Raw genomic sequence first — 25,016 nt, forward strand, 5'->3', positions numbered from 1 at the left:
GAAACATTGTGGGACAACTGAACAAACCGTGCATCAAGACCAACACTGTGGGTGGAGAAGAGGAAATGGGGCGTAACATGATAGAAGTCTAGAGGAGATATGTAGGGCTTTGAAATCAAGGACAAGAAGTTAAATGCAGTGGAAAAAGTGGGAACACAGTAGAGGATAATTAGTCAGATCTACAAACAAGATAAATAGCAAGTTTCCTGCTATAAAAGGATTTGAGAAACTAAGGATTTTTGATTTTCAATAGTTCTTCAGAGCTTTAGCTATGAGAAATACTCCAACTCTACAGTCTAAAATACTAAAGTGAAAATGGAAGAATGGTCAAGCTTTACTGTATTGGAACCCAAGTCTTGAACATGTTTTAATAACTTTTTTCCACTCTCCATGCACCGAATGCCCTAAGAAAAACTCAGAAAATGTGCAATTTTCAGAACAACTTTTAACAAAGTGAGCGTCGTTTACTTCCAGTATTCTTACCTGATCAAAGAGATCTGTGCCATCTGTTCCTGCTGCTCGCATTAGCTCATCGTCACCACCAGGGTGATACTCCATATATGGAGTGACATTATACACAAGCCCTGCATCAAAAAATGAAGGTATAAATCATAGCAAATAATTCTCTAATTAAAAATGTGTATTTTAACTTATTTTGAGAAAACAAATTTTAATTTTAAAATATTTCAATGTTCTTCAGACGTGGGAAACAGCAGAGATCTTGGCATAAAGAATATTATGAAATACTACTGCACTATACTTCAATCCTCAGTAATACAATAATGAACAAGGAAAAAAATGTTAAAATGAAGCAGACTGGAAAATTTCAAATCACTACATGGCATACAACAGCTATTTTGTTTAATTAAAAAGAGTAAAATCCCAGTCCTGCAAAGACTGAAGCATGAGTTGTCCAACTGAAATCAATGGGTCTACTCTCATGTTTACAGTTAGTCAACTGCTCAAGTCTTGGCAGGATTAAGACTTAAATTTTAAAATCAACATAGAACAGATAACTGTTTAAAAGTGACTAAATTTGTTCTGTGCCAAAAATATGCCTAGCTTAGAAGAATGCCTGGAAGATGCCTTTACATAGAATTTAATATTTCTAAGCTTTAAAAAAACAAAAACTGACTTTCTTCATACCCTCAGCAACATGACATCCTGCCCATGTAATAACCTCACCACCTTATTTAACTACAGCTTTATTTAACTACAAAATACTACCCTATTCACCACTCGACCTGTGCAAACAGTAAAGCAGGGATGTTGAAGAAAATAAGCTATATGTGATCATGTAATTAAAGCTATTATAATGCATACAGACGTAACTTTGCCGCACCGAGACTTGTGAGTGCTTCAATTCACAATCTTACTGTTTTTTAATGGAGATTTTATATATGGCGTTTACTGGGGTTTTTTACTAGGAAAAATTACAAAAAACAGAAATAATTCATGTATGTGCAGCTACTTGCTTAACAATAAAATGCTCAGTCCTGTATGACATGCACTCAGTGAGGCAAGGGATCCTCCAAAACATTTCCAGTACACCTTTTACATTCACACACATGCTCAGAGCCAATGAAATCTTATTCAATAAACACTAGTTTGCATATACAGAACACTGTTTAAACCGTTGTAACTTTCAAATCTACGGAGCGCTTCAGCAGACCACCAGTAAGCAAACTTTCAACCTAGTGCCTGATTTCTAGAGGTCCTGCCCATCCATTACTCCAGATCACCTCTGAAAATCAGGCCTTAGGGTCCATAATAAATTTAAAATTTCCAGTCACTCCCTGCTAAGACATCAAAGCTGTTCAAATACAGATCCTCCCAAGAAACATTGTTCTACTCCTTGTCCTCAAAAACTTAACCATTTTTAGCCCATTCATTTCCAAGATTTACACCTGAAAGATACAGTTTGAGAAAGTATCAGAGGGGTAGCCGTGTTAGTCCGGATCTGTAAAAGCAGCAAAGAATCCTGTGGCACCTTATAGACTAACAGACGTTTTGGAACATGAGCTTTCGTGGGTGAATACCCACTTCGTCACATGCATGGAGTGGAAATTTCCAGGGGCAGGTATATATATGCAGGCAAGCTAGAGATAATGAGGTTAGTTCAATCAGGGAGGATGAAGCCCTGTTCTAGCAGTTGAGGTGTTAAAACCAAGGGAGGAGAAACTGGTTTTGTAGTTGGCAAGCCATTCACAGTCTTTGTTTAATCCTGAGCTGATGGCGTCAAATTTGCAGATGAACTGAAGCTCAGCAGTTTCTCTTTAAAGTCTGGTCCTGAAGGCTTTTTGTTGCAGGATGGCCACCTTAAGGTCTGCTATAGTGTGGCCAGGGAGGTTGAAGTGTTCTCCTACAGGTTTTTGTATATTGCCATTCCTAATATCTGATTTGTGTCCATTTATCCTTTTCCGTAGTGACTGTCCAATTTGGCTAATGTACATAGCAGAGGGGCATTGCTGGCATATGATGGCGTATATTACATTGGTGAATGTGCAGGTGAATGAACCGGTGATGGTATGGCTGATCTAGTTAGGTCCTGTGATGGTGTCACTGGTGTAGATATGTGGGCAGAGCTGGCATCGAGGTTTGTTGCATGGATTGGTTCCTAAGCTAGAGTTACTATGGTGCGGTGTGCAGTTACTGGTGAGAATATGTTTCAGGTTGGCAGGTTGCCTGTGGGCGAGGACTGGCCTGCCACCCAAGGCCTGTGAAAGTGTGAGATCGTTGTCCAGGATGGGTTGTAGATCCCTGATGATGCGTTGGAGGGGTTTTAGCTGGGGACTGTATGTGATGGCCAGTGGAGTCCTGTTGGTTTCTTTCTTGGGTTTGTCTTGCAGTAGGAGGCTTTTGGGTACACGTCTGGCTCTGCTGATCTGTTTCCTTATTTCCTCGTGTGGGTATTGTAGTTTTGAGAATGCTTGGTGGAGATTTTGTAGGTGTTGGTCTCTGTCTGAGGGGTTAGAGCAGATGCGATTGTACCTCAGTGCCTGGCTATAGACAATGGATCGTGTGATGTGCCCGGGATGGAAGCTGGAGGCATGAAGGTAGGCATAGCGGTTGGTAGGTTTTTGGTATAGGGTGGTGTTAATGTGACCATCACTTATTTGCACCGTGGTGTCCAGGAAGTGGACCTCCCGTGTAGATTGGTCCAGGCTGAGGTTGATGGTAGAGTGGAAGCTGTTGAAATCGTGGTGGAATTTTTCCAGAGTCTCCTTCCCATGGGTCCAGATGATGAAGATGTCATCAATGTAGCGCAGGTAGAGAAGGGGCGTGAGTGGATGAGAGCCGAGTTATCGTTGTTCCAGGTTGGCCATAAAAATATTGGCATATTGTGGGGCCATGCGGGTGCCCATAGCGGTGCCACTGATCTGGAGATATATATTGTCATCAAATTTGAAATAGTTGTGTGTGAGGATAAAGGCACAGAGCTCAGCAGCCAGTTGTGCTGTAGTATCATCAGAGATACTGTTCCTGACAGCTTGTATTCCACCTGTGTGTGGGATGTTTGTGTAGAGAGCCTCTACGTCCATGGTGGCTAGGATGGTGTTTTCTGGAAGGTCACCAATGCATTGTAGTTTCCTCAGGAAATCAGTGGTGTCACAGAGATAGCTGGGAGTGCTGATGGCATAAGGTCTGAGTAGAGAGTCCACATATCCAGATAGTCCTTCAGTGAGAGTGCCAATGTCCGAGATGATGGGGCATCCAGGATTTCCAGGTTTGTGGATCTTGGGTAGTAGATAGAATAACCCTGGTCGGGGCTCTGAGGGTATGTTGATTTGTTTCGGTGTTAGTGTAGGGAGTGTCCTGAGTAGATGTTGCAGTTTCTTAGTGTATTCCTCAGTGGGATCTGAGGGAAGTGGCCTGTAGAATTTGGTATTGGAGAGTTGTCTGGCGGCCTCTTTTTGGTAGTCAGACCTGTTCATGACGACAACAGCACCTCCTTTATCAGCCTCTTTGATGATAATGTCAGGGTGGTTTCTGAGGCTGTGGATGGCATTGCGTTCTGCACGACTTAGGTTATGAGGCAAGCGATGTTGTTTTTCCACAATTTCTGCCTGTTTTAATAAAGGTGGTATAACTTGTGGTGTAGTTTGAGAAAGTTTAACCCCATCTGAAAATGATCCTTTAGCATAGAAACACCCATGTAACCTTTAAGCCTATAATATAAACCTTAGAATGGAAAGATAAACTAACAAAGAATAGCCAAAGATAGGTCACGCCATACATTCTTAACCTATTCTAGCATATATTGAATAAAAATTGTGATTTGCACATATTATTAATTCAAAGAATGGAGAATATTAATCTTAATGGCTCACAACCCAAACAGTAGATATGTTAAAGAGCCCTGCATGGATACAAATTTATATCTGCAGATATAAATGGGAATTTGTGGAACCGCAGGACTCTCCCGGGAACTGCAGCGGTGAAAGGGGCAGAACGTGGGGCTGCCATTCCCAGGAGCCAGCGCCCCATGCCCGCAACTGCTCCAGCATGGCTGTACCGCCTCTAGTCCCTACCCACTGGTGCAGGCACCATGCTCACCGGCTGCTGTCCTAGATCATGCTAGTGTGTGCAAGCGGTGCGCACGCCCCCAGACAGGCGAGACAGACAGCTGCATGGAAGGGAGGAGGGCAGGGCTGGGGGTGGGGCTAGGGGTGGTACAGCAGCACCAGAGGAGCGGCAGCCCCACGTTCTGCTCCTTTCGCTGCTGTGATTCCCAGAAAAGCCCTGAGGTTCCACGAATAGTGTGGATATAAATCGCTATCCACACAGGGCTCTATCTATTGTTGTCAAAATCTACCACTGATTCACTGTGTGATCATAAGTAAGTCACAAACTTCTGTGCCAGCTTCTCATATCTACAGGGTACATCTACAGTGGCAAGATTCTACACCACAAGTTATACTACCTTTATTAAAACACTGGAATTAAAACTCTGTTGCGTGTTTCACACTGTGCTCCCTGTGACGCTGGAGCACATCCACATTAGCAGCTCTTGCAACAGCAAAGACAGAAAGGCATTGTAGTAGCTATCACACTGTGCAACCGGCCCGCAGAGTGCTTTGGGAAGGGTTTGCAATGCCTTATGGGTAAGGCACAGCATCACATGACGCAGGTTTCCCAATCCCATTGTTCCATGGGCATCCTACTACATTCCACTTCAGTTGAAAAGGAGCTGGCAGAGAGGAGAGTGTGTGAGACAGGGAGTGTGTGTGTGTATGGAGAGGAGAGAGACAGTGTGTTTTGGGGGACAGAGAGTGTGTCAGCAGGCTGTCTTGTAAGTTCAGACAGCGGCAAGAAGCAACCAGTCCTGAGGCAGGGGGTGGGGGAAACCCCAACATCAGCACCTGCCTCCCTCCCTGGGCTCTCTGCACAGCAATCTCTCTCTCTCCGTCTCTCTCACACACACACCTGCCTCTGTGTTCAACAGCAGGAGCATACCACATTAATGGTTTGTTTTGTGTCCCGGAGCAGATCAGCACAGCATGCAGCTGCCAGAACTGGTGCTTTGAAAGGGGAGGGGCACATCTCTCCAGAGCAGCTGAGTTCAAAACAATGAGCAGAGTGGCCACTTGAGGCATTATGGGACAGTTCCGGAGGCCAATTACAGCAAAGAAAGCAATCACTTGCAATAGAGCGCTGGAGCCTCTGCGCAAATAGCCTTATGACTCTCATCCAAGTGGTTTTTTGCAGCACTGCAACTGAGGAGTTTCTGTGCACAAAGTGGCTTGGCAGTGTGTACACATCTGCCGTTTGAGGGCAAAAAGCTGCTTTACTGTGCAGAAATCTGCCAGTGTAGACAAGCCCACAGAATGAGTATACTCATTTTACAAAGATGCTAAGGTTTAGTTAATTGAGTATGTGTAAAATGACTTGCAATCCTTGGACGGAAGGCTATATATAAAAGCAAAATATTATAAAGTATTAAGTACACATGCCCGTATTACTGGTTCCTAACTTAAATTACATTTCTTCTGCTGTGTGCAAATCAGTGTATGTTGAGGGGGGAAAAGTTTCCTCCCTCAAGTACCAATCATATTACTATTCACAGTGTTTAGTATTTTATACTTTGTTTTGCTTTTACCATCAATTTCAGTGACAATATGTCAAGAGGTCTGCATACAGTGGATGCTTCTTGCATAAAACAGATACAGAAAAACAGAATGCTGCCTATGGATAGTTTGATAAAATTATAAATTCAATAAGCATAAGAAAACTGATAAAAGTGAAACAGGTGAACAATGAAACTGCAGAACGTACATCTTGATATTTGCAAGTTTACAAAAGATGATTTTTCTGCTGGGTTTGCTAACTACACCATCTTCTGTGCAGTAGTGAACACTACATACGAGGAGGACATTTAGTCAGTGAAAACCCAGATTATTAGGACATTATTATTATGAGCTAGATTCGGGTAGGCAACCTATGGCACGTGTGCCGAAGGTGGCATGCGAGCTGATTTTCAGTCGCACTCACACTGCCCAGGTCCTGGCCACCGGTCGAGGGGGCTCTGCATTTTAATTTAATTTTAAGTGAAGCTTCTAAGCATTTTGAAACCTTATTTATTTTACATACAAAAACAGTTTAGTTATATATTAAAGACTTCTAGAAAGAGGCCTTCTAAAAAGGTTAAAATGTATTACTGGCACACAAAACCTTAAATTAGAGTGAATAAATGAAGACTCGGCACACCACTTCTGAAAGGCTGCCGACCCCTGAGCTAGATGCTGCTGCTACATTCAGCTTGACAGACTCCCGAAAATACCACTGAGCCCCAAGTTTGCCCCCCACATTCAATTTCATATTTGTCTTACAAGATTCTGCATATGCATGTCCAACTTCCATCTCAATGAGAATCAAACACTAAAGTCCGCCTTTCCTCTCAATCCATCTGAATTGACAATTCCACTACTGTCAACACCGATTCTCAACTTCCCTCCTCCACTGATACCTCTCCCTACCCCCCTCCACACACACTCCTTCCCCAAATCTATTTAGCATTCTTCCTCTTTGGTAGCAAGTCTATGTGCTTTATCCATCCTCTCAAAGCTCTTTGTATTTTTGCCACAGACTACATCGTCATTCTTTTCCTGTCTCACTTCCTATGCTCTTTCCAGGCCTCCATTTCTCTGTGTCCTTCTATCGCTCTGTTCTTCATTCTATTTCCTGTCATCACTTATGCTGGAATGGTCTCTTCTTATGCACGTGAGCCTGATCCAAGGCCTACAGAAAACAAAAGAAAGACCCCCATTCACTTCAGTGGGCTTTGATTAGGCCCATATGATCATACATGAAAAACCCAAAACAGTGTATGAGATATACAGTACTAGTACAAAGTTCTTACGAATCATGGATGTACTTAAGAGATGAGGTTACAGCTTCAGGGACTTTCATAACTTTAAATATTTTATAGTCCTTGAGTAGAATATGCTACACAGGTGAAGTGTGCCAAACAAATACAGTATAACCTCAAAGATCCGAACACCAGAGTTATGGACTTATCAGTCAACCGGACACCACGTGTAGGGCTCCGTGTCTGTCATGGAGGTCGCAGATTCTGTGACTTTCTACAACCTCCGTGACTTCTGCCCCGGCTGCTGTGGCTGATCCCAGGGCTGCCCGAGCTGCTCAGGTGGCCCCAGGGACAGCCACACCGGCTGTTGCTGGAGCGACCCCGCAGCCAACCGCACCGACTACTGCTCAGGATCCTCTGGGAAGCTCGCCCCAGGGACTGACAGAGCAGCAGCAGGTGTGGCTGGCCCCAGGAACCACCTGAGCAGCAGTCCCGGGGGCTGCGGGAGCAGCGGTAGGTGAGCGGCCCCAGGGGCAGCCAGAGCAGCCGCTGCTCGGTGGCTCCTGCCCCCTCAAAGCAGCAGCCCCTCTGCATCCTCCCCCAAGCAGAGGCCACCTGACCCTCCACAGCCGTGCCCCCCCCACCCAACTAAGATTTAGTCAGGGATATGCTGTATAGTAAAAGTCATGGACAGGTCACGGGCTGTGAATTTTTGTTTATTGCCCGTGACCTGTCCATGACTTTTACTAAAAATAGCCATGACTAAATCACTGCCTTAACCAGGTGGACCTGAAAGTAATCAGGCAGCAGTGGAGACAAAACAAAAACAAAACCAGAACACTAACCCAGCAAACACTGTGCTGCCTCGGGGGCTCAAAGCTTCAGCTGCAGGGGGCCTTGGGGCTTCTAACCCTCAGGAGCACTGTGGGGAGCACTGGGGCTCAGGGCATCAGCCCTGCAGCTCCATTCCTAGCTTCAGCCCCGCAGGGTGCTGGGGCTTCAGCCCTGAGGTGCTGTTCCTGGCTTCAGCCCTATGGGGGGCAGGGGTGGGGGGCGTTAGGGCTTTAACTAGGGGGGGCACTGGTTTCAATCAGCGTTCCTCCATAGCTAAAGCCTGAGACACAGCATCCCCCCACTGAAACCAGGAGCAGAGCCATGGGGAGCCCTGGTGTGCCCCCCGCCCCTCGAGGCTGAAACTGGAAGCGGAATAGAGCCTGGGGGCTGAAGCCCCGAACCCCAGCAGCTCGGGAGAAGGGAAGCCAGAATGGGAAAGGATTGTCAGAACAGCAGGAAAGAAAGATTTTGCAGTTGTGTTTTGGATTGACTACAGGAAGAGGTTCTTTCTGGAAGAAGCTTGAGATGCAGACGATACCATGGTGCTCAAGCTTTCTTTTGACTATACTACCACTATACTTTTGCAAGTATTTCAAAGATCAAGCATGTGGCAGTAAACTGTTCTGTTTTGTTCCAAACCAACTTTTGAATGGCATAAACTCCATTCAGAGTATATCAAAGCTACTCCTTAAAGAGTCAAAAAAGTCCATTTTGTGACAAAGCACTTTTTCTCTTCTTCTCAAGGAAGTAGTGCTTTACCACAGGACAATTCCACCTCTTCTAGCCCAGAAAGTAAGGGACTACAGGTATTTCTATGAAGGCACTGCTGCCCCACATCACACTTATGTTAAATGAGTTTATGAAGATTGAGGTCTATAAAGAATTACTGAACTGTCTGCAAACATACGTTTTGCCAGTTTTGGAGAAAAATGGTTAGGAAAAGAAATACAAACAAACAACTACGTGCTCAATATGCTATTCTCAACTAATCACTGAGCTGCATACCATCAATCAAATATCCAAAAGAACACTGCTTATACCAAGAGCTTTGGTTTTCACAATACATTTATTTTAATTACTACAAGGCTAAAGAAAGATGAGGTGCTTTTACTTGAATGTTTGATTTAAGATTCAGTAGAAGTCATTTTAAAAGATTAGTTACCACAGACATCTGCTACAGCTAAATGTAAACAACTGTAATTTGCATTATTATATTGAAGACATAAGGATACAAATATGTGCTTACACACCTGCTTACTTCTCCCTTAGAATATCATGTAAGTCAAAAATAATTTAAAGACAATATTAAAAGTTATTACTAATGCTCTTTCATCTGTTAGTGTTTTTTGAATTCTGACAAGGTAAAGATTTTCTGCATGTCAACTTTTGGACTTTGGCCATGGCTACACTTACAGTTTTGCAGCGTTGGTAGTTACAGCTGTGTTCGTACAGCTGTGTAGGGCCAGCGCTGCAGTGTGGCCACACTGACAGCTACCAGCGCTGCAGTGTGGCCACATTTGCAGCACTTGCAGCGCTGTTGGGAGTGGTGCATTGTGGGCAGCTATCCCACAGAGCACCTCGTCCCATTTTGGCGCTGTGGCTTGTGGGAAGGGGAAGGAAGTGTGCGGGTCTTTCCGCTTCCTGTTCCAACGCCCCGTGGTGCTTTGCTACACATTCCGAGCAGTTTGGCGGCATTGTGAGTCTGCAGCGCGATTTCTGAGATTTCTGTTACAAATGGAGCCTGAGCTGCTGAGGACCTTGCTGATGAATGTTGCCAGAACATCACGCATGGCAGTGGAGCTATTCCTTCAGCTGCAAAGTGACAGTGAGGAGTCAGACGATGATATTGAAACGCCTGACGCTCAAGACACTCAATTGCTTGTGGCAGTAACAGACGTGCTCAGCACCGTGGAACGGCGCCTTTGGGCTCGGGAAACCAGCACTGAGTGGTGGGATCACATCGTCCCGCAAGCCTGGGATGACGAGCAGTGGCTGCAGAACTTTCGGATGAGAAAAGCCACTTTCATGGCACTGTGTGCTGAGCTCGCCCCTACCCTGCGGCGCAGGGACACGAGATTGAGAGCTGCCCTGCCAGTGGAGAAGCGGGTGGCTATTGCAATCTGGAAGCTGGCAACTCCAGACAGCTACCGATCGGTGGCGAACCAGTTTGGAGTGGGAAAGTCCACCGTTGGAATGGTGCTGATGCAAGTTTGCACAGCCATTAATCGCACCCTGCTAAGAAGAACTGTGACTCTGGGGAACGTGCAGGACATTGTGGATGGCTTTGCAGAAATGGGTTTCCCTAACTGTGGAGGGGCAATAGATGGGACGCATATTCCTATTCTGTCACCACCCCACCTGGCATCAGAGTACGTTAATCGCAAGGGGTATTTCTCCGTGGTTCTGCAAGCGCTTGTGGATCACCGTGGGCGTTTCACTGACATTTACTCAGGATGGCCTGGAAAGGTGCACGATGCACGCATCTTTCGGAACAGTGCCCTGTTCAGGAGGCTGAGGGCCGGGACTTTTTTCCCAGACCGCAAGATCACAGTAGGGGACGTCGAAATGCCCACTGTGATCCTTGGAGACCCCGCTTACCCCTTAATGCCATGGCTCATGAAACCATATACAGGGAAGCTTGACAGGAGCAAGGACCGGTTCAACTACAGGCTGAGCCGGTGCAGAACGACTGTGGAGTGTGCTTTTGGCCGTTTGAAAGCCCGCTGGAGGTGTCTTTATGGGAAGCTAGATTTGGGGGAAAGCAGCATCTCCGCTGTTATATCCGCGTGCTGTACCCTCCATAATATTTGTGAAGGGAAGGGTGAAAGATTCAGTGAGGAATGGACCTCCGAGGTTCGACGCCTAGAGGATGAATTTGCACAGCCAGAGAGCAGGGCTACTAGAGAGGCCCAGGAAAGGGCTTCAAGGATTAGGGACGCCTTAAGGGAGCAATTTGATGCTGAGAGCCAACAGTAATGTTTGGTGCCTTTGCTGTGCTCCTTTCTACCTTGGGGTACAATATTTACCACTTCCTGCAATAATAAAACGTATTGTAAAAGCCATACAATCCTTTATTCAAAGTACAGTACATAAAAGGCCAGGGGGGTTAGGGTGGTGGACTGTACATTCAGAGGTTTGAATATGTCCTGTTTGGATTACTGTTCAATGTCTGCTGCACTTCAGGATTACTATGCTGCAGGGTAACGGGGGTGGAGTGCACAGGGTAAGAATTATAGTTATCAGGGCTGGTAGGTGATCGTACAGGTTTGGGGGCAGCTGGGGGTAATAAGAAACTGGCTGCTGGAGAAAGGTGTTTTGTGCAAATACTGGGGAACAAGAAAGAGAGCTTTGGGAGGGGTGTGGGTTACCACGGTACAGATCTGCCTGCATGGCTACGAGAGACTCGAAAGACTCAGTTTGGTGAGCCAGGAGGCTTATCATCTGCTTTGAGGTTTTTTTGGTAGCCAATTCCTTTCTCCTGCTTTCTGTTTGCCTCCACTCATACATTTTCTCTCTCCATTCCTGCGTCTTCCTACTTTCTCTGTTGTAGTGAATCATAACTGCTTTGATCAATTCTTCTTTTGATTTTCGCGGATTTTTTCTCAAGTTCTGCAAGCGACGTGAGGCCGGTGATCCGGCTGCATTAGTCAAGGTCACTAAAAAAAACATAGATAGAAACATGTAATACACAGAGGCTACATTGTTTATCACACAGTGAAGGAGTTTTTAGACTTTTTGTAGCATCCTTCCCACATACCTAACATAACACAGAGAGGCCAGGGAAGCGAAGGCATGGCGAGCAATGGGGTGAGTGTTTCTGCCCCGACTGCACCTGGGAGGGGTAATTGACCGATGGGTCACTGGGTTTATCTGCACTGGGTACAGGAGGTAGCTAGTGTCCTGCACAGGGGACAGTAGTGAACAGGAAGGTGGCGAGCTGCTGGCGGGGGGGGCGGTCCGCGTAACTGCCGGCCTGCTGGTGGGGGGGGGGGAACGCACAGCTGTGCTGGCTGCCTGCTGGGAAGGGGGGGGGGGAAGACCGGAGGGCACCGCGGGGCTGGCTGCCTGCTGGGAAGGGGGGGGAAAAACCGGAGGGCACCGCGGGGCTGGCTACGTGCTGGGAAGGGGGGGGGGAGAGACCGGAGCGCACCGTGGGGCTGGCTACGTGCTGGGAACGGGGGGGGGGGAGACCGGAGCGCACCGCGGGGCTGGCTGCCTGCTGGGAAGGGGGGGGGAGAGACCGGAGCGCACCGCAGGGCTGGCTACGTGCTGGGAACGGTGGGGGGGAGGGGGAGGAGACCGGAGCGCACCGCGGGGCTGGCTGCCTGCTGGGAAGGGGGGGGAGAGACCGGAGCGCACCGCGGGGCTGGGTACATGCTGGGAACGGGGGGGGGGGGAAGAGACCAGAGCGCACCGCGGGGCTGGCTACGTGCTGGAAGGGGGTGGGGAGACCAGAACGCACCGCGGGGCTGGGGGGGGACCACGAACCTGGCGCCCTGCACTCAAGTATCCCTAAATTCTCAACAGGGTTTCCTACTGCCAGATATATCACTGCTGCGTGTTACCTGGGAAGAGAGGGAGGGTCTTCTACAGCAATGTGGATTCCGCCCTGGCTCCTATGCAGCTTGCCTGTGTGCAGCCATGGTCCCCCCACCCCTCGCTGCACAGTGGATCGGACGAGTTAGCCTGACCGGGACAAGGACCACGGTGGCTCTCCCGATAAACTTGAGAAAGCAAATTGCGCACGCTCTGGCTGCAACTTTTCAAGAGATTACCGAGGCAGATTACAGAGACGTGATAGAGCAAATCAATGGGCTATTCCACGTTTAGGCATGCATGCAGGCAGCCATAACCCAAACCCTCCTCTCCCAAAACATAAAAATCTGCTTACCCCGAGCATGCTCCTCAGTTTCTTCCTCACCAGCAACTTCCAGCTGCTGCGACTGGCTAGCCTCCTCCTGGCTTGAGAAGAGCTCCTGGCTGCATGCCTCCTGGGACTCCAGGGTGTCTCCCTCCACGCCAGAAGCCTCACTCTCGGCTTCCTCTACACCCTCCCCCACTTCTCCCTGCTTTGAACTCTCCATCGTGGTCCTCGGATTGGCAGTGGGGTCACACCCAAGTATGGCATCCAGCTCCTTGTAAAAACGGCAGGTTGTGGGGGCAGCTCCTGAGTGGCGATTTCCCTCAGGGGCTTTGCAGTAAGCACTCCTCAGCTCTTTAATTTTGACCCTGCACTGCAACGCGTCCCGTTCATGGCCCCTTCTCAGCAAGGACTGTGATATCATAATTTCTCCTTCTGGAGCGCAGCTGTGCTTGCACAGCTTCCTCACCCCAAACACTGATGAGGTCCTGCAGCTCGGAATTGTTCCATGCTGGGGCTCGTTTGGGGCGTGGAGGCATGGTCGCTGATTGATTGAATGATTGATTGCACTCCACACCTGGCTGAGCAAACAGGAAGGGGATTTTTAAAATTCCCGGGGCATTTAAAGGAGGGGTCAGCTGAGCCCAGGGCAGTGAAGTGTGCATGATTACCAGAGAGGCTTCCAAGGTATGCTGGGATACCTCCTTATACCCCGGAGGTCAATAAAAGCGCTGGTGCGCGTCCACACTTGCTGACCAGTGCTGGATCACCAGCGCTGGAATTGCTACACCCGAGGCTCGACCGGGTGTACAGCCAGCGCTGCAACCAGGGAGTTGCAGCGCTGGCCGTGCTTTGCAGGTGTGGCCACATCCTAAGTTGCAGCGCTGTAACCCCTCACCAGCACTGCAACTCTCTAGTGTAGCCATGGCCTTTCATACTTTTACCAACTTTTTTATATTGATCTTGTTGTTTCATATTGGTTTTAGTTTGATCCCATGTAAGAAACTGTATTCTGTCATTTTAATATACAAATATATGACAGGACTAAAATATGCTCAGCTCTGTGTGAATGCTTTAGAGGGAAGCAAAGGTGGAGAAAAAGATTTCCATACAAAACACCCACCAAGTGGGGTATTCCAAAGTATAGTGACAAACACTCCAACATTCAAGAGACCAGCTAGCATAGACTGACCTAGGAAGAGACATGGTCTCACTTCACCAGGATGGCTGAGTTGAAAGCAAGCACACGCTAAATCTTACTAAAACTTTTGTGATGTTGCACCCCATAACGCTTTATGGAAATATGCTTATGAATGTATATATGACATAACTGGAATGTTTTATGCTACATATGCCATGTAACATCTCTCTGTAAAGGTTATAATCTATTGAATATATTCATCCTATTTGTATGCATGTATCATTTTTGTATTCGAAGTTATGAATATTGTCTGTATACTTGTTTGATTTTAAGTAGCCTTAGTAAGGCATTTGGTCAGCTTCTTAAGAAAAGAATTTGCAAGTTAAGTGCCCAATCAAGAAACACTTATGGGACAATGGAACCCTGGAAGGCTCCAATCCACATAAGAAGTCTAGCTGGGATGTTGAAGGTAGCTTGTGAACAATGGCTGCCACCTGTAAAGTTCTGAGTCATACATGGACATGTGACTTGCCTATGTGACTCCAAAACTCCAGCTTGCAGCTGAGTTATGCATAGGAGAGAGGAGGGGGTCTCCACCAACAAAGGCAAGTCTATTTATGCCCCTGGGAGACCCCTCCATTTGGTCTTCAGCTGGATCAAGAGATAGCCTCTCCATCCCCAAAGATACCTGAAAGAAACTGGAACAAAGGACAATAACTGCAGGGGTGTGAGTGACTACTAGACCCAGACTAGGAGGAGGCTAGTCTGTAACAGAAGCTTATTGGAACATCTGTGATGGTGAGATTTCATCTGTAATCATTTTCTTACTGTATTAGTATTAGACTTGCGTGTTTTATTTTATTTTGCTTGGTAATTCACTTTGTTCTGGCTGTTATTACTTGGAACAACTTAAATCTCCCTTTTGTATTTAATAAAATCACTTTTACTTATTAATTAACCCAAAGTATGTATTAATACCAGGCAGGAGAACAACTGTGCATCTCTCTTTGTCAGCGTTATAGAGGGTGAACAATTTATTTATTTATCCTGTATAAGCTTTATACAGGGTAAAATGGATTTATTTGGGGTTTGGACCCCACTGAGAGCTGGGTACCTGAGTGTTGGAGACAGGAACACTTCTTAAGCTGTTTTCAGTTAAGCCTACAGTTTTTGGGGGACGTGGTTCAGACCTGGGTCTGTGCCTGTAGCAGACTAGCGTGTCTGGCTCAAACTAGGCAAGGTTCTGAAGTCTCAAGGTGCCAGGGAAAACAGGCTCAGAGGCAGTCTCGGCACATCAGGTGGCAGTCCCAAAGGGGGTTTCTGTGATCCAACCCGTCACGTTATCGCAAGGGAATATCTGACCACACCCCGTCAAGAGCCAGGGAGGCTTTATAGTTTCATAAGCACAAAGCATTCTGATACTGCCGTTCAAGCTGCACACCTCCTCCAAGAAGCTCAGCTACACAACATGCATTAGCTCTGTAAGAAGCAACTTCCAGGGTTCACAATTTGCAAGTCACAGTTGACAACATGAGCATTTACCACAGCTGCAGTTCTAGTTTTGGAGGCACCTTTTTAATGTCTTCCTTTGAGGAAAAAATCTATAATGGATTTAGGGTTAGTGGGCAGAAGAGGGAATAAGGTAAATGGGTATCCCTGTAATCTGTGCACTAAAAATCAGATTTCACTCCTGGCTTACACAATTTAACTTAAACAGAGCTATAGCCACTTATGCCAAAAGTGGATTTGGCCTAAGTTGTAAAACATGCCCAAACTACCAACTTATGAAGGAGAAGAAACTACCAATTTATGAATGAGAAGAAATTCTGTCTATATGTATTTTTTGGGTAAATAACCCACCTCTTATACATATCCAGCAATCATCTTTTTTACTGTGTTTAGCAAGCTCTTCTTCAGTCACTTCAGTTAATCGTCCTTTCAATCCAGTTAAGTCTTTTCCACTTTTAGTTAGTCGAATCCAATCCATAAGACTTCTGCCTGGTTTTAAAGGGACCTAAAAAGTAAAATATATGCTAACATTGTAAAATACTAAAGGAAAAGTGTGAGACAAAGTGGGTGAGGTAATACCTTTTATTGGAAAAGTGCACGTTCAAAAGACTATTTTGTTTTGTTTTTAAAAGAGGGTACAGATAGAGTGATGACACTCTTGTTTATTTTCTCTACTGCTATTGAGAACCCCCTGGACCAAAGCGAAACTACTTAGGACAGCTACCTACCCACTTGAGGCAAGTGGCATTCTCCACTCTCTCCTTGCCCTTTCAATTCTTACCCTTCAATTGTCCACATTAGCACCCACTGGGAGGATATTTGCCAACAAACTGGACTGCAGACACCAAATCTTCACTGCAGTAGTGAAGAGTCACACTAGTTTAATTCTGCTGCTGCCTGGGAAGTCTATGAATAGCAAAAGAAATAGAGCTACTCACAGAAAGAAGGGAGTCCTGAATACAATTTAGGGAGAGAGAGTATTACAAACACACCCTTCACATCAGATAGAGGAATCTCCACCAAACTGCGTAGCAGCTAGGAGGCTCAAGAATAGAGGAGGAATAGGTGTATCTATCTCTTCAAGCACCCAAAGAAAACACATCTCTAAGTTCACCGGTCATTGACTGACCAAAAAGAACCAGGAATACCATCCTAGCAGGACCTTCCCTTTCCCAAAAGTTGGAGGTGAGGATGGCCTCTCTCCTGGGCACTGATCTTTAACACCTTTAATACTAATCTGTGCCTAGCAGGTTTAAACCAATGATCAAATTTTCAAGCCTTGCATATGGCAAACAAAGTGAAAAAGCACATGAGTGTACAGAAGAGAATATGAAGAAAAAGGGAGGACTGGAGAATATTGCATAGGAAATTAGAATTTAAATTTGACATGGTCAAAATTTTCACACAGCAGATGCCTATAAGTTAGGCTCCTAAATAAATTGAGCCTTATTTTAAAAATGCTGAACACATCCTGCTCCTATTGAAGGCAACAGGAGCCAAGTGTCCTCTGGGCTTTTGAAAGCCAGGCCCACCGTATTTGGGAACCTAAACAGAAGAGCTTTATTGGATATAAACATCCTCATGCAGAGTTTGAGCTGCAAAATGTGAAGTTAACATCAGCAGAAGAGCTATGCTTTATAAATACTGAGATAACCTAGAAAGTCTAACAAGGAACTGGTAACTGTCCTCTTTCTCTAAAGAGAAATCAGATTATCTGGAACCATATAAGCTGTGCAGATACCTAACCTATGTAGCAATCTGATCTTATCGCTGCCACTCATGTCCTTCCTACTACTTTGCTATTATTAGAGTGTAACAGATTTGAAACAAAAATGCAACAAGCAAGCATAAGCTCTTAACAGCCAGTGAATGCATGTTCTTGAATGTTCAAACAGCACCCAGTACAATGGTTCCACCAATACTTGCCAACTACATAAAATTAAACAAGAAAAAAAAGCATTAGCACAACATTAAAGTAAAAAAATTAAGTCATGAAATTCCAGAAGATAATTGTATATAATTTATATAATTTTATTGATAAATACTACACGTAAGTTTAGATTTAATAAAGAAAATTAACAGGAAATAATACATATGGGTTACGGTTAACACTGGAATTGCCATCAGACTGGCGATCTATTTAGTCCTGCATTCTATTGCTGACAGTTGCCAGTACCAGATGCTTCGAAGGAAAGTGCAAGTACCTTCAAATGGGCAATTATAAGATAGTCAGCCCATAGGGTAAGTGTCCTCCTTAGCTTTGGCCATGAAGCACAAGGAGATAGAGCCTTTAACTGTATAAAATTATTAAAAATACAACAGTGTAATTGTGGACTGCCTTCATTATGTATAAGATGCCAAATCCTGCTATACTGATGGAATTGATATCTTCTGGCAATGAGTCCCCTAGACCAATTATACCACGTTTCATTAAGCAGAGGTTTTCCTTACTGCACACCCATACGCGCCACTTTCCTTTTGGAAATTCTGGAGCTGTTCTTGCCCGTCCCTGACACTTAACGCTGCACTCCAGCTCTGCCTCAAAGGAACTGATCCGCACTCCGCACGCTGTCCCCACTATGCGCAACGCAAGTGAAGCATGTGAACAGACGAGAGATGCCCGATCCCCAGGGGCTTGGTGTGGGGACGCAGCGGGTTCCGAACACGAGGCAGGGGAGCAACCCGCCCAGGGCTGCCTCCAGGCCCCCGGGGTGACAGCCGCCGCTGCCCACTACTGCGGGCCCGGCTCGGGTCCACACAGCGTCCCGGCGCCGCTCGTCTGCTCCCTGCCCGGCTGCTGTGGGCCCCCCCCGGGCAGAGCCGAGCGACACCCGCCTGCGGCGGCAGCCCCGGAACAGGCAGCGCCCCGCCCCCGCCGGGAGAGACGGGGCCAGCCCCCCAGCCCCGTACCTTGCTGCGCCCCCCCGCGGCCGCCCGCTGCTGGGAGCCGGACGCGGGAAAGGCCTGAGCCGGGACGTTCAGCATCCTGCCCCGCTCCGCTCCGCGGTCGCCCGGCGCACGAACCCCCGTATCGCTCCCAGGCTCGGCCTGGCCGCGCGTGAACTGCGCAAGCGCGGGGGGCAGAGCCCGCCCAGGAGCCTGGGGAGCGACCCCGCCTCCCTCCAGAGCCGCGCCCGCCACTCTCAGCCGGGGCCGGGGCAGCGCGAAACAGGCCCGCGCGGCGGCCGCAGAGAGGGGCGGGAGTTGCCGTTACTACTCCCCCCGCCCGCGCGAGACCGTCTCCTCCCCAGCCGCGCTGTGCCGTGGGGCACAACTTCCACGTGCCGCCCCGCTGCGGGTGCTGCGCTGCGGCCCGCTCACCTACACCCTCCCCCCATTGAATTGTGCCTTGATGCGCCTTTCACCCTGGCACTGGGCCTGGGTGCGCCGGTCCCCGGATACCTTTTTGTCGGGACACCACTGACTCAGGTGGCCCCGCCCCCGGCTCTTGTAAAACAGCCCCCGGAATCGGCTAAAAGTGGCCAAGACCTCCCTTGCACATCTCACTGGAATGCGCGCCCCCCCTCCCCTCCCGGTCTCCAAAGAGTATTTTGAGGTTTAATGCAGTACTGTTTGTAAAGTGCTTGAAATCCTCAGAGTGGAAGTGCCCTATAAGTGTAAAATGTTATTAAAATATTATCACGAGTGAGATGTCATAAGAAAGGTAAGCTTGTATATCCTTGAAGAGGTAGAAGAAAAGAGCTATTTACATTGATCTGGAAGAGAGAGAAAACCTGAGCATGATGCAAAGACATTCTGCCTCGAATCAAATTTTAAGGTCCACAATTAGGCATTGTAACTTTTCAAGTGACCTTGTACTGTATAAAACATAGAAAGAACAGTGTGTCTGCTAATAGGCTTGACAGTTTCCCAAACTCTTGAAAGAAAGAAAGTTAAACTAATCACACCCAACTCCCGCACAGAGCTATGCAATCTTGTCTTATAGAATATTCCTTTCCTACATGCTTAGATGAACAATACAGTTGTTAATGTTAAGGGATGAGGTATCATGATTGACATCTGAATTAGCATACACTGAAATCAGTGGGGTAGTTCAGATCTCATATTTATTGTTTCAGGTTCTCTTTCAAATTCAGGCAGTCACAGCCAGGTCACACGTTGAAGGGTTTTGAAATGGAGAGAATGGACCAGTTGTGTAAAAAAAAAAAAAAAAAAATGTAATCAAGTGTCTGATTCTGCTATCATTGCACTGTGTTGTACCTTACTCGAGTAATTTCAGGGGGAATACTGACTGAGCACAGTACTGCTCATGAGTGCAGGTGGCAGACTTGGACCCCAAATGGTTATTTGACTATAAATTACATTAATTTACTGCTGTCTTCACATTTGCAGGAATGTATTACTGTATGTCAGGCCAAATTCTACTTCTAGCTGTAGCAGTGGAACCCTATTAGTCAGTAAGAGCACAATTTTACTCCTTACTTTGTGCTGTTATCTGATTTACATGCATGATCAGTAACTATTTTTATACTATATCCAGCAATATAAGCCCATGTATCTGAGAGCATGATTCAGTGCTCAAGCCTAAATTCTGTCCCCAGTTTCATGGTTCTGACTGACAGTGCAATTTGGTTCCTCATGTTTACACTGAAAAAATGTCTTTTTCTTTTAAACTGTCTGTTTCCATGCACGTGTATGCACTTCATTTCATCATCCAGTGGGGATTGATTTATCTATTGCATCTAGGCTAGACGCGATAAATCAACCCCCAAGCACTCTCCCATCAACTCCTGTACTCGAGTGCCGCAGGGGAGCGGCAGCAGTCAACTCATCGCGGTGAAGACACCACTGTAAGCCACTCTAAGTACATCAACTTCAGCTACATTACTCACATAGCTGAAGTTGCATAATGTAGATTGATCCCTCCCACCCCCCCGCCAGTGTAGACCAGGGCTAAGAATATTTGTTCCAGATTAATTACTTGATATGCTTTACTTAAGCTATAAAGAAAACTTTTCATTATGTAGTCACTGTACTGGGCCTGTTTTTCCACACAGTTGCACCATTTTTACACTAGTGAAGTCAATAGAGTCACATGATCATAACACTGGTGTAAAGGAAAGAATAATCAGGCAACTTGTTTTAAAATTGCAATTTGGGAATGTGTCAGTTATGGAGTACAAAGTATAGGAGCTAGAACTCTAATATATTAAATGTGTCAGGCTTCGTGAGAATAATAAATTCAGCTGTTTTAAGAAATTCAAATTTGTTCCTTTTGTCCCCTAAAAGCAAAACCAATCCTTAGACTAGAAAAGGCAGACAAATGTACTATAACATGTACAAAATATTTCAATTTTATTACTAATAACTTACATTCAAATAAATTATCTTTAAAAATACTATGATACATTTTTACATCAAGTTTAAATTAAAAAATTTTAGAGGTGGTATTAGCACTCCATATAGTTAGCAATCAGATTCTATTCCCGAATCTTGCTCCAGTTCAGCATTGTCATCTTCACTATCTGAGTCTTCATAAAAGGAAATTGTGGCTTGAACTGGGAAGTTTTTCAGAAGTGCTTCAGCTTCTCGATATAAGTAATCATAGCACCTTGACTTGGGCCAAAATAGTCTGAAACAAATATACAATGTTGTGTATCTATTATTGTTAGAGATTATCCTTTGTGTTTCTTGTCTGTCAGCCTCCGGGGACAGGAAAGTCTTCCGTGTTTCTAACAGACACCAACTCTTCCCCCCAACCTACACAAGTATCATTTTCTGAGTCAGCACTAGAAAAGTTCTTTTATCTGAAGATCTGATAGGTATTTTGAAATTTAAAATTTGTCAAAAATATAGATCCAATAGAAGCTTCAAATATACTACCGTACAAAATGTAGCATCAAAAACTAACCTGAATCCTGAGATCCATTTCTGTAACTCAGCCTCCATGCTACCTAATTAACTGAAGTTCTGCAATGTGGTCCAAAGGAATTATGTGGATTGCTTTGTTATTAAAGGCTATAGTCTCCTCTCACACCAGTGAGAATCAGGATCAATTTTACTGAAGTTATTGGTGTTACAAAAGGTGCAAATCTGTTGTAAGAAGAGAATCAGGCCCATGGAATTTACCATATAACTCAATAGTTTTAATCTAAAATAAAAAAATTACTAGGTCTGATTTTCCTCTCATACCAGGTTTACACTTGTGTGACTTCACCAACTACAGAGATATTGATTTACACCAGAGTATATCACATGTTGTTTGCAAAGATGGAGAAAAAGCGAATCATATAATTTAAATATCAGTTGAGAGCTATATTGGTTTGCTTTGTATATGGTATATTATTTACAGTGCATTATTATGCATGTACAGTATGTGGACAGTTTTTAATTTTTGAAAATATAACAAAGTTTATAAACATTTAAAATAAAACAGAGTTGAAAGAAAGCATTCAGAGCAAGAGTAATTTCTCAAGATGAAACTAAAACCTATATTTTCTTCCCACTTATAGACTACATGCAACTCATATCTGGTACGTCTAGTTTTTCAAACTGATCTCACATATTGTGCCCACAGATTATAAACACCAATGATGTAGACTTTTTTCTACCTTATTGGCAGGGACATCCAACTAATATGATTTACACTGTCAACTAATCATAACAACAAATTGTAAACAAAAATGGGAGGTGAATTTAAAAGGCAAAGAAATGAGACAAGTTTCCAAAGATAAATGGACACTAACCACTTTGTCACTAGCACCATTTAATATATTTCCCTGTGCAATGATTCATAACACTGGTTACATATCATCCATAAACAGCAACAAATTAAAGATATAAGAGGAGGTTTATTTACTTATTCAAAAATACTTTCTAAGTCAGTTGTAAATAAATTATACTAGGCTACATCTTGCTTCAGAACATCATATCTTTTTCACTCAAATAGTATCACATTTCCTTTTCCCTTTTAGTGTGTAAAGCAACAATCCTGCAGAGACTCTCACACACGCTTGCATGCAAGTAGTCCCACTGAGGTCAATATAATTACTCAAGTGTGTACAGTATCAGGGCGTAAGTCTGTGAGCACTTTGTGTCCTACCTAAAATATTAATTTGTGCAATTTCATGCCACCTTCCTAAATCACCTGGATATCATAATTACTAGCTCTCATTACATGCAACAGATCGATCCCTTACAGCTTCAGCTATAGTAATCTTCTTTACTTCCTGACCTGAGCTGTTAGTGGTGTGTGCTATCAAACAGCTGTCAAGTTCCACCTCAGGGATGGGTGAGGAGAGTTCTGTTTGAAAACTGTAAAATGCCTTTGGACCCTCTGGAATAAAAGCAGCTTTATAAATGCAAGATATTATTACTATGATAGTTTTTAACATTTATTTTGGTAGGCCACAATCCAGCAAAGCACTTAAGCACCTGCATACCTTTAAACATTCGAGTACTTTCATTGATATCAATAGGACTACTCACACTGTTTAAAAGTAAGCAGGTACTTAAGTGCTTTGCTGGACAGGGGCTATAATGTACAACATGTTTCTGGAAAAGGCTGCTGTACTCTTTGCTCAACTGGTTTCTGTCTGATGTACATCCATCCAGCCAATGTACATACAACCACAGATACATTTGGTGATATGAGTGGAGACTAAAGGCCATAAAATCTGCTTCAGAATTATGACAGCTGTAAAACTAATTATCAGGAGGGTTACTAGAGAGCCTGTTATTCCTTGAATAGCAACTTACCTAACTGGATGTGTATATTGGGTAAGTTTTCCTGAAGCTTCTGTCATCCCATATGGACTATACAGCTAGGAATTAAAAAAAGAGGAGACAACTTACTCCACAGGTATTAAATATAACCTGGCAAACTGTACAGGTTAATTTACTATAGTATTCAATATTCTTGGTTTATTAAACTACACATTGCCATTTAAACTCAGAAATGCCCTTCACTACTGCTGCACAGATTATGTTCCAAACAGACCTTGTTTGGGAGATTGATAGTTTGTTGCTTTGGGGGGGGGTTAATTTTTTTTTTTTTTAAGTCACAGACCTGCAGGGTACCCTGAACGTGTCAAATGGAAGAAAACCTGCTTGGTCCTCTCCATCTCCCTGCCAGGACAGTATTATTGGCAGATTTGAGACACTTACCACACTTTGATTTCTTCTCAGCTGTCTCTCTGCATCTCTTTGGGTAGGGATCCAAGGCCTCCAGAATTCCCCGGCCCTGCAGAATCAAGGAAACAGCCTGTTAAGTAGAGATGAACACTCACCTAACCCTAGACTGGCTGCTCAGTTTCCACAGCGCGATGGGTGGAAGAGGCATGGGGAAACCAAGCTCTGATCACAAGTGCAATTGATCTGCTGGAAGGAAGGCGCAGTGGGTTCGCTGAGCTGGAGGAAGTGCGGATACCCGTGTTGTCCTTTGGAGCATCTCCGGGAGCTAAACCCCTGAAGTGAAGGGCAGCAGCGGATGTATGCGCTCTCCATGCTCCGCCGCTACAGCACAGGATCCGGACGAGGGAGTGGTGCTGCTTTGCCGATGATGATCCTGAAGTAGACCAGTTCTCCCGCTAGCCCGAGGCTGAAGGGCTTTTATAGTCCTCGGCTAATAACTATTTACGAGTCCACCCCCTCCCTTTTATTTGTTAGTCAGATAAACAAAAAGGCTACGCGTGAAGGCGCATCAGGCTAAACAAGGAGCGTGGACGCGTGCAAATCCCAAATGGCCCAGGGAGAGATTTGGCAAGTCAGTGTTAATCACACTTGAACAGACACGGCTGCTCTCATGAAAAAAAAACAAAACACGCTTCTGGGCTGTGAAATGGCGAGTGTGGGAAAGACTAAGTGACTCTCCCAGTTTCGTGTACTTTTTGCAATAAGGGTTGGTGTCGACAAGCACTGAAGCACTATCCTAGCTGCTACCACTGAGGGGAATAAAATACCCACCACTTCTGGGGCAAAAATACTTGTATGCTTGACTAGGATCTAGTCCATGCTGCCTCAGCAAAAATAAAGGAACATAAAATGAAAAAGGAGGCCTTTAAAATTGTATTTATTTATTCCCTTCATAAGAAAACATACTTAGAAATTATATCAAATGCTATCTCTTCTACAAGTCTCTGATATATAAAATATTTCACCTGTCATGATTTGATTTACTTTATGTATTAATTTATTTTTATTAACAGCTATCCCTTTCAAAGCAGCTCTCACATGCAAACTTCCAGCATGCAATCTTATCTAGCCACAGTGTAGCTTTGTAAAAAATATACTTTTTAAAATTGAATTTTGACCATTTCAAGGGCAGTACACAGTGCTGAGAGGCAGACAAAGGAACTTCACATAGTGATGGTGAAGAAAGTGAAATGTCCAGTGAGAAAGGC

General features: G+C 45.0%; 2 protein-coding genes across 5 annotated transcripts in view; both read right to left on the reverse strand.

Moving 5' to 3' along the window:
• Positions 1–18,706, reverse strand: part of LOC127049412 (cytochrome b5 reductase 4) — an 81,747-nt gene extending 63,041 nt beyond the window's left edge. For 2 of the 4 annotated variants that reach the window (XM_050950154.1, XM_050950153.1), the window contains exons 1-3: positions 18,565–18,706; positions 16,006–16,159; positions 484–584 (exon numbers count right to left, since the gene is read on the reverse strand). In XM_050950154.1, coding sequence (XP_050806111.1) covers positions 484–584; positions 16,006–16,159; positions 18,565–18,639 — 330 coding nt within the window. In that variant the 5' untranslated portion in view covers positions 18,640–18,706. Of the gene's footprint in view, positions 1–483; positions 585–7,115; positions 7,240–16,005; positions 16,160–16,435; positions 16,561–18,564 lie in introns of those variants that run through there. The other 2 variants (XM_050950155.1, XM_050950156.1) reach the window with 2 other exon arrangements.
• A 2,359-nt stretch (positions 18,707–21,065) lies between these two features.
• Positions 21,066–24,324, reverse strand: RIPPLY2 (ripply transcriptional repressor 2). Its single transcript, XM_050950199.1, has 4 exons — positions 24,044–24,324; positions 23,782–23,857; positions 23,374–23,438; positions 21,066–21,247 (listed from the first exon to the last, which is right to left on the reverse strand). The coding sequence occupies exons 1-4, from the start codon at positions 24,118–24,120 to the stop codon at positions 21,082–21,084; spliced, it is 384 nt and encodes a 127-aa protein (XP_050806156.1). The 5' UTR covers positions 24,121–24,324; the 3' UTR covers positions 21,066–21,081.
• Between the last annotated feature and the right edge of the window lie 692 nt (positions 24,325–25,016).

The sequence above is a fragment of the Gopherus flavomarginatus genome, chromosome 4, assembly GCF_025201925.1.
Source record: "Gopherus flavomarginatus isolate rGopFla2 chromosome 4, rGopFla2.mat.asm, whole genome shotgun sequence".
NCBI lineage: Eukaryota > Metazoa > Chordata > Testudines > Testudinidae > Gopherus > Gopherus flavomarginatus.

What these genes read in the sequence shown, in the direction of transcription:
- RIPPLY2 (XM_050950199.1), bottom strand. Translation starts at nt 24,120, where the DNA reads ATGGAGAGCGCATACATCCGCTGCTGCCCTTCACTTCAGGGGTTTAGC. An exon ending in TGCTCCAAAGGACAACACGG is followed by an intron (nt 23,858 to 24,043) that starts GTATCCGCACTT and finishes TTGATTCTGCAG; the next exon opens with GGCCGGGGAATTCTGGAGGC. An exon ending in TGAGAAGAAATCAAAGTGTG is followed by an intron (nt 23,439 to 23,781) that starts GTAAGTGTCTCA and finishes TTTAATTCCTAG; the next exon opens with CTGTATAGTCCATATGGGAT.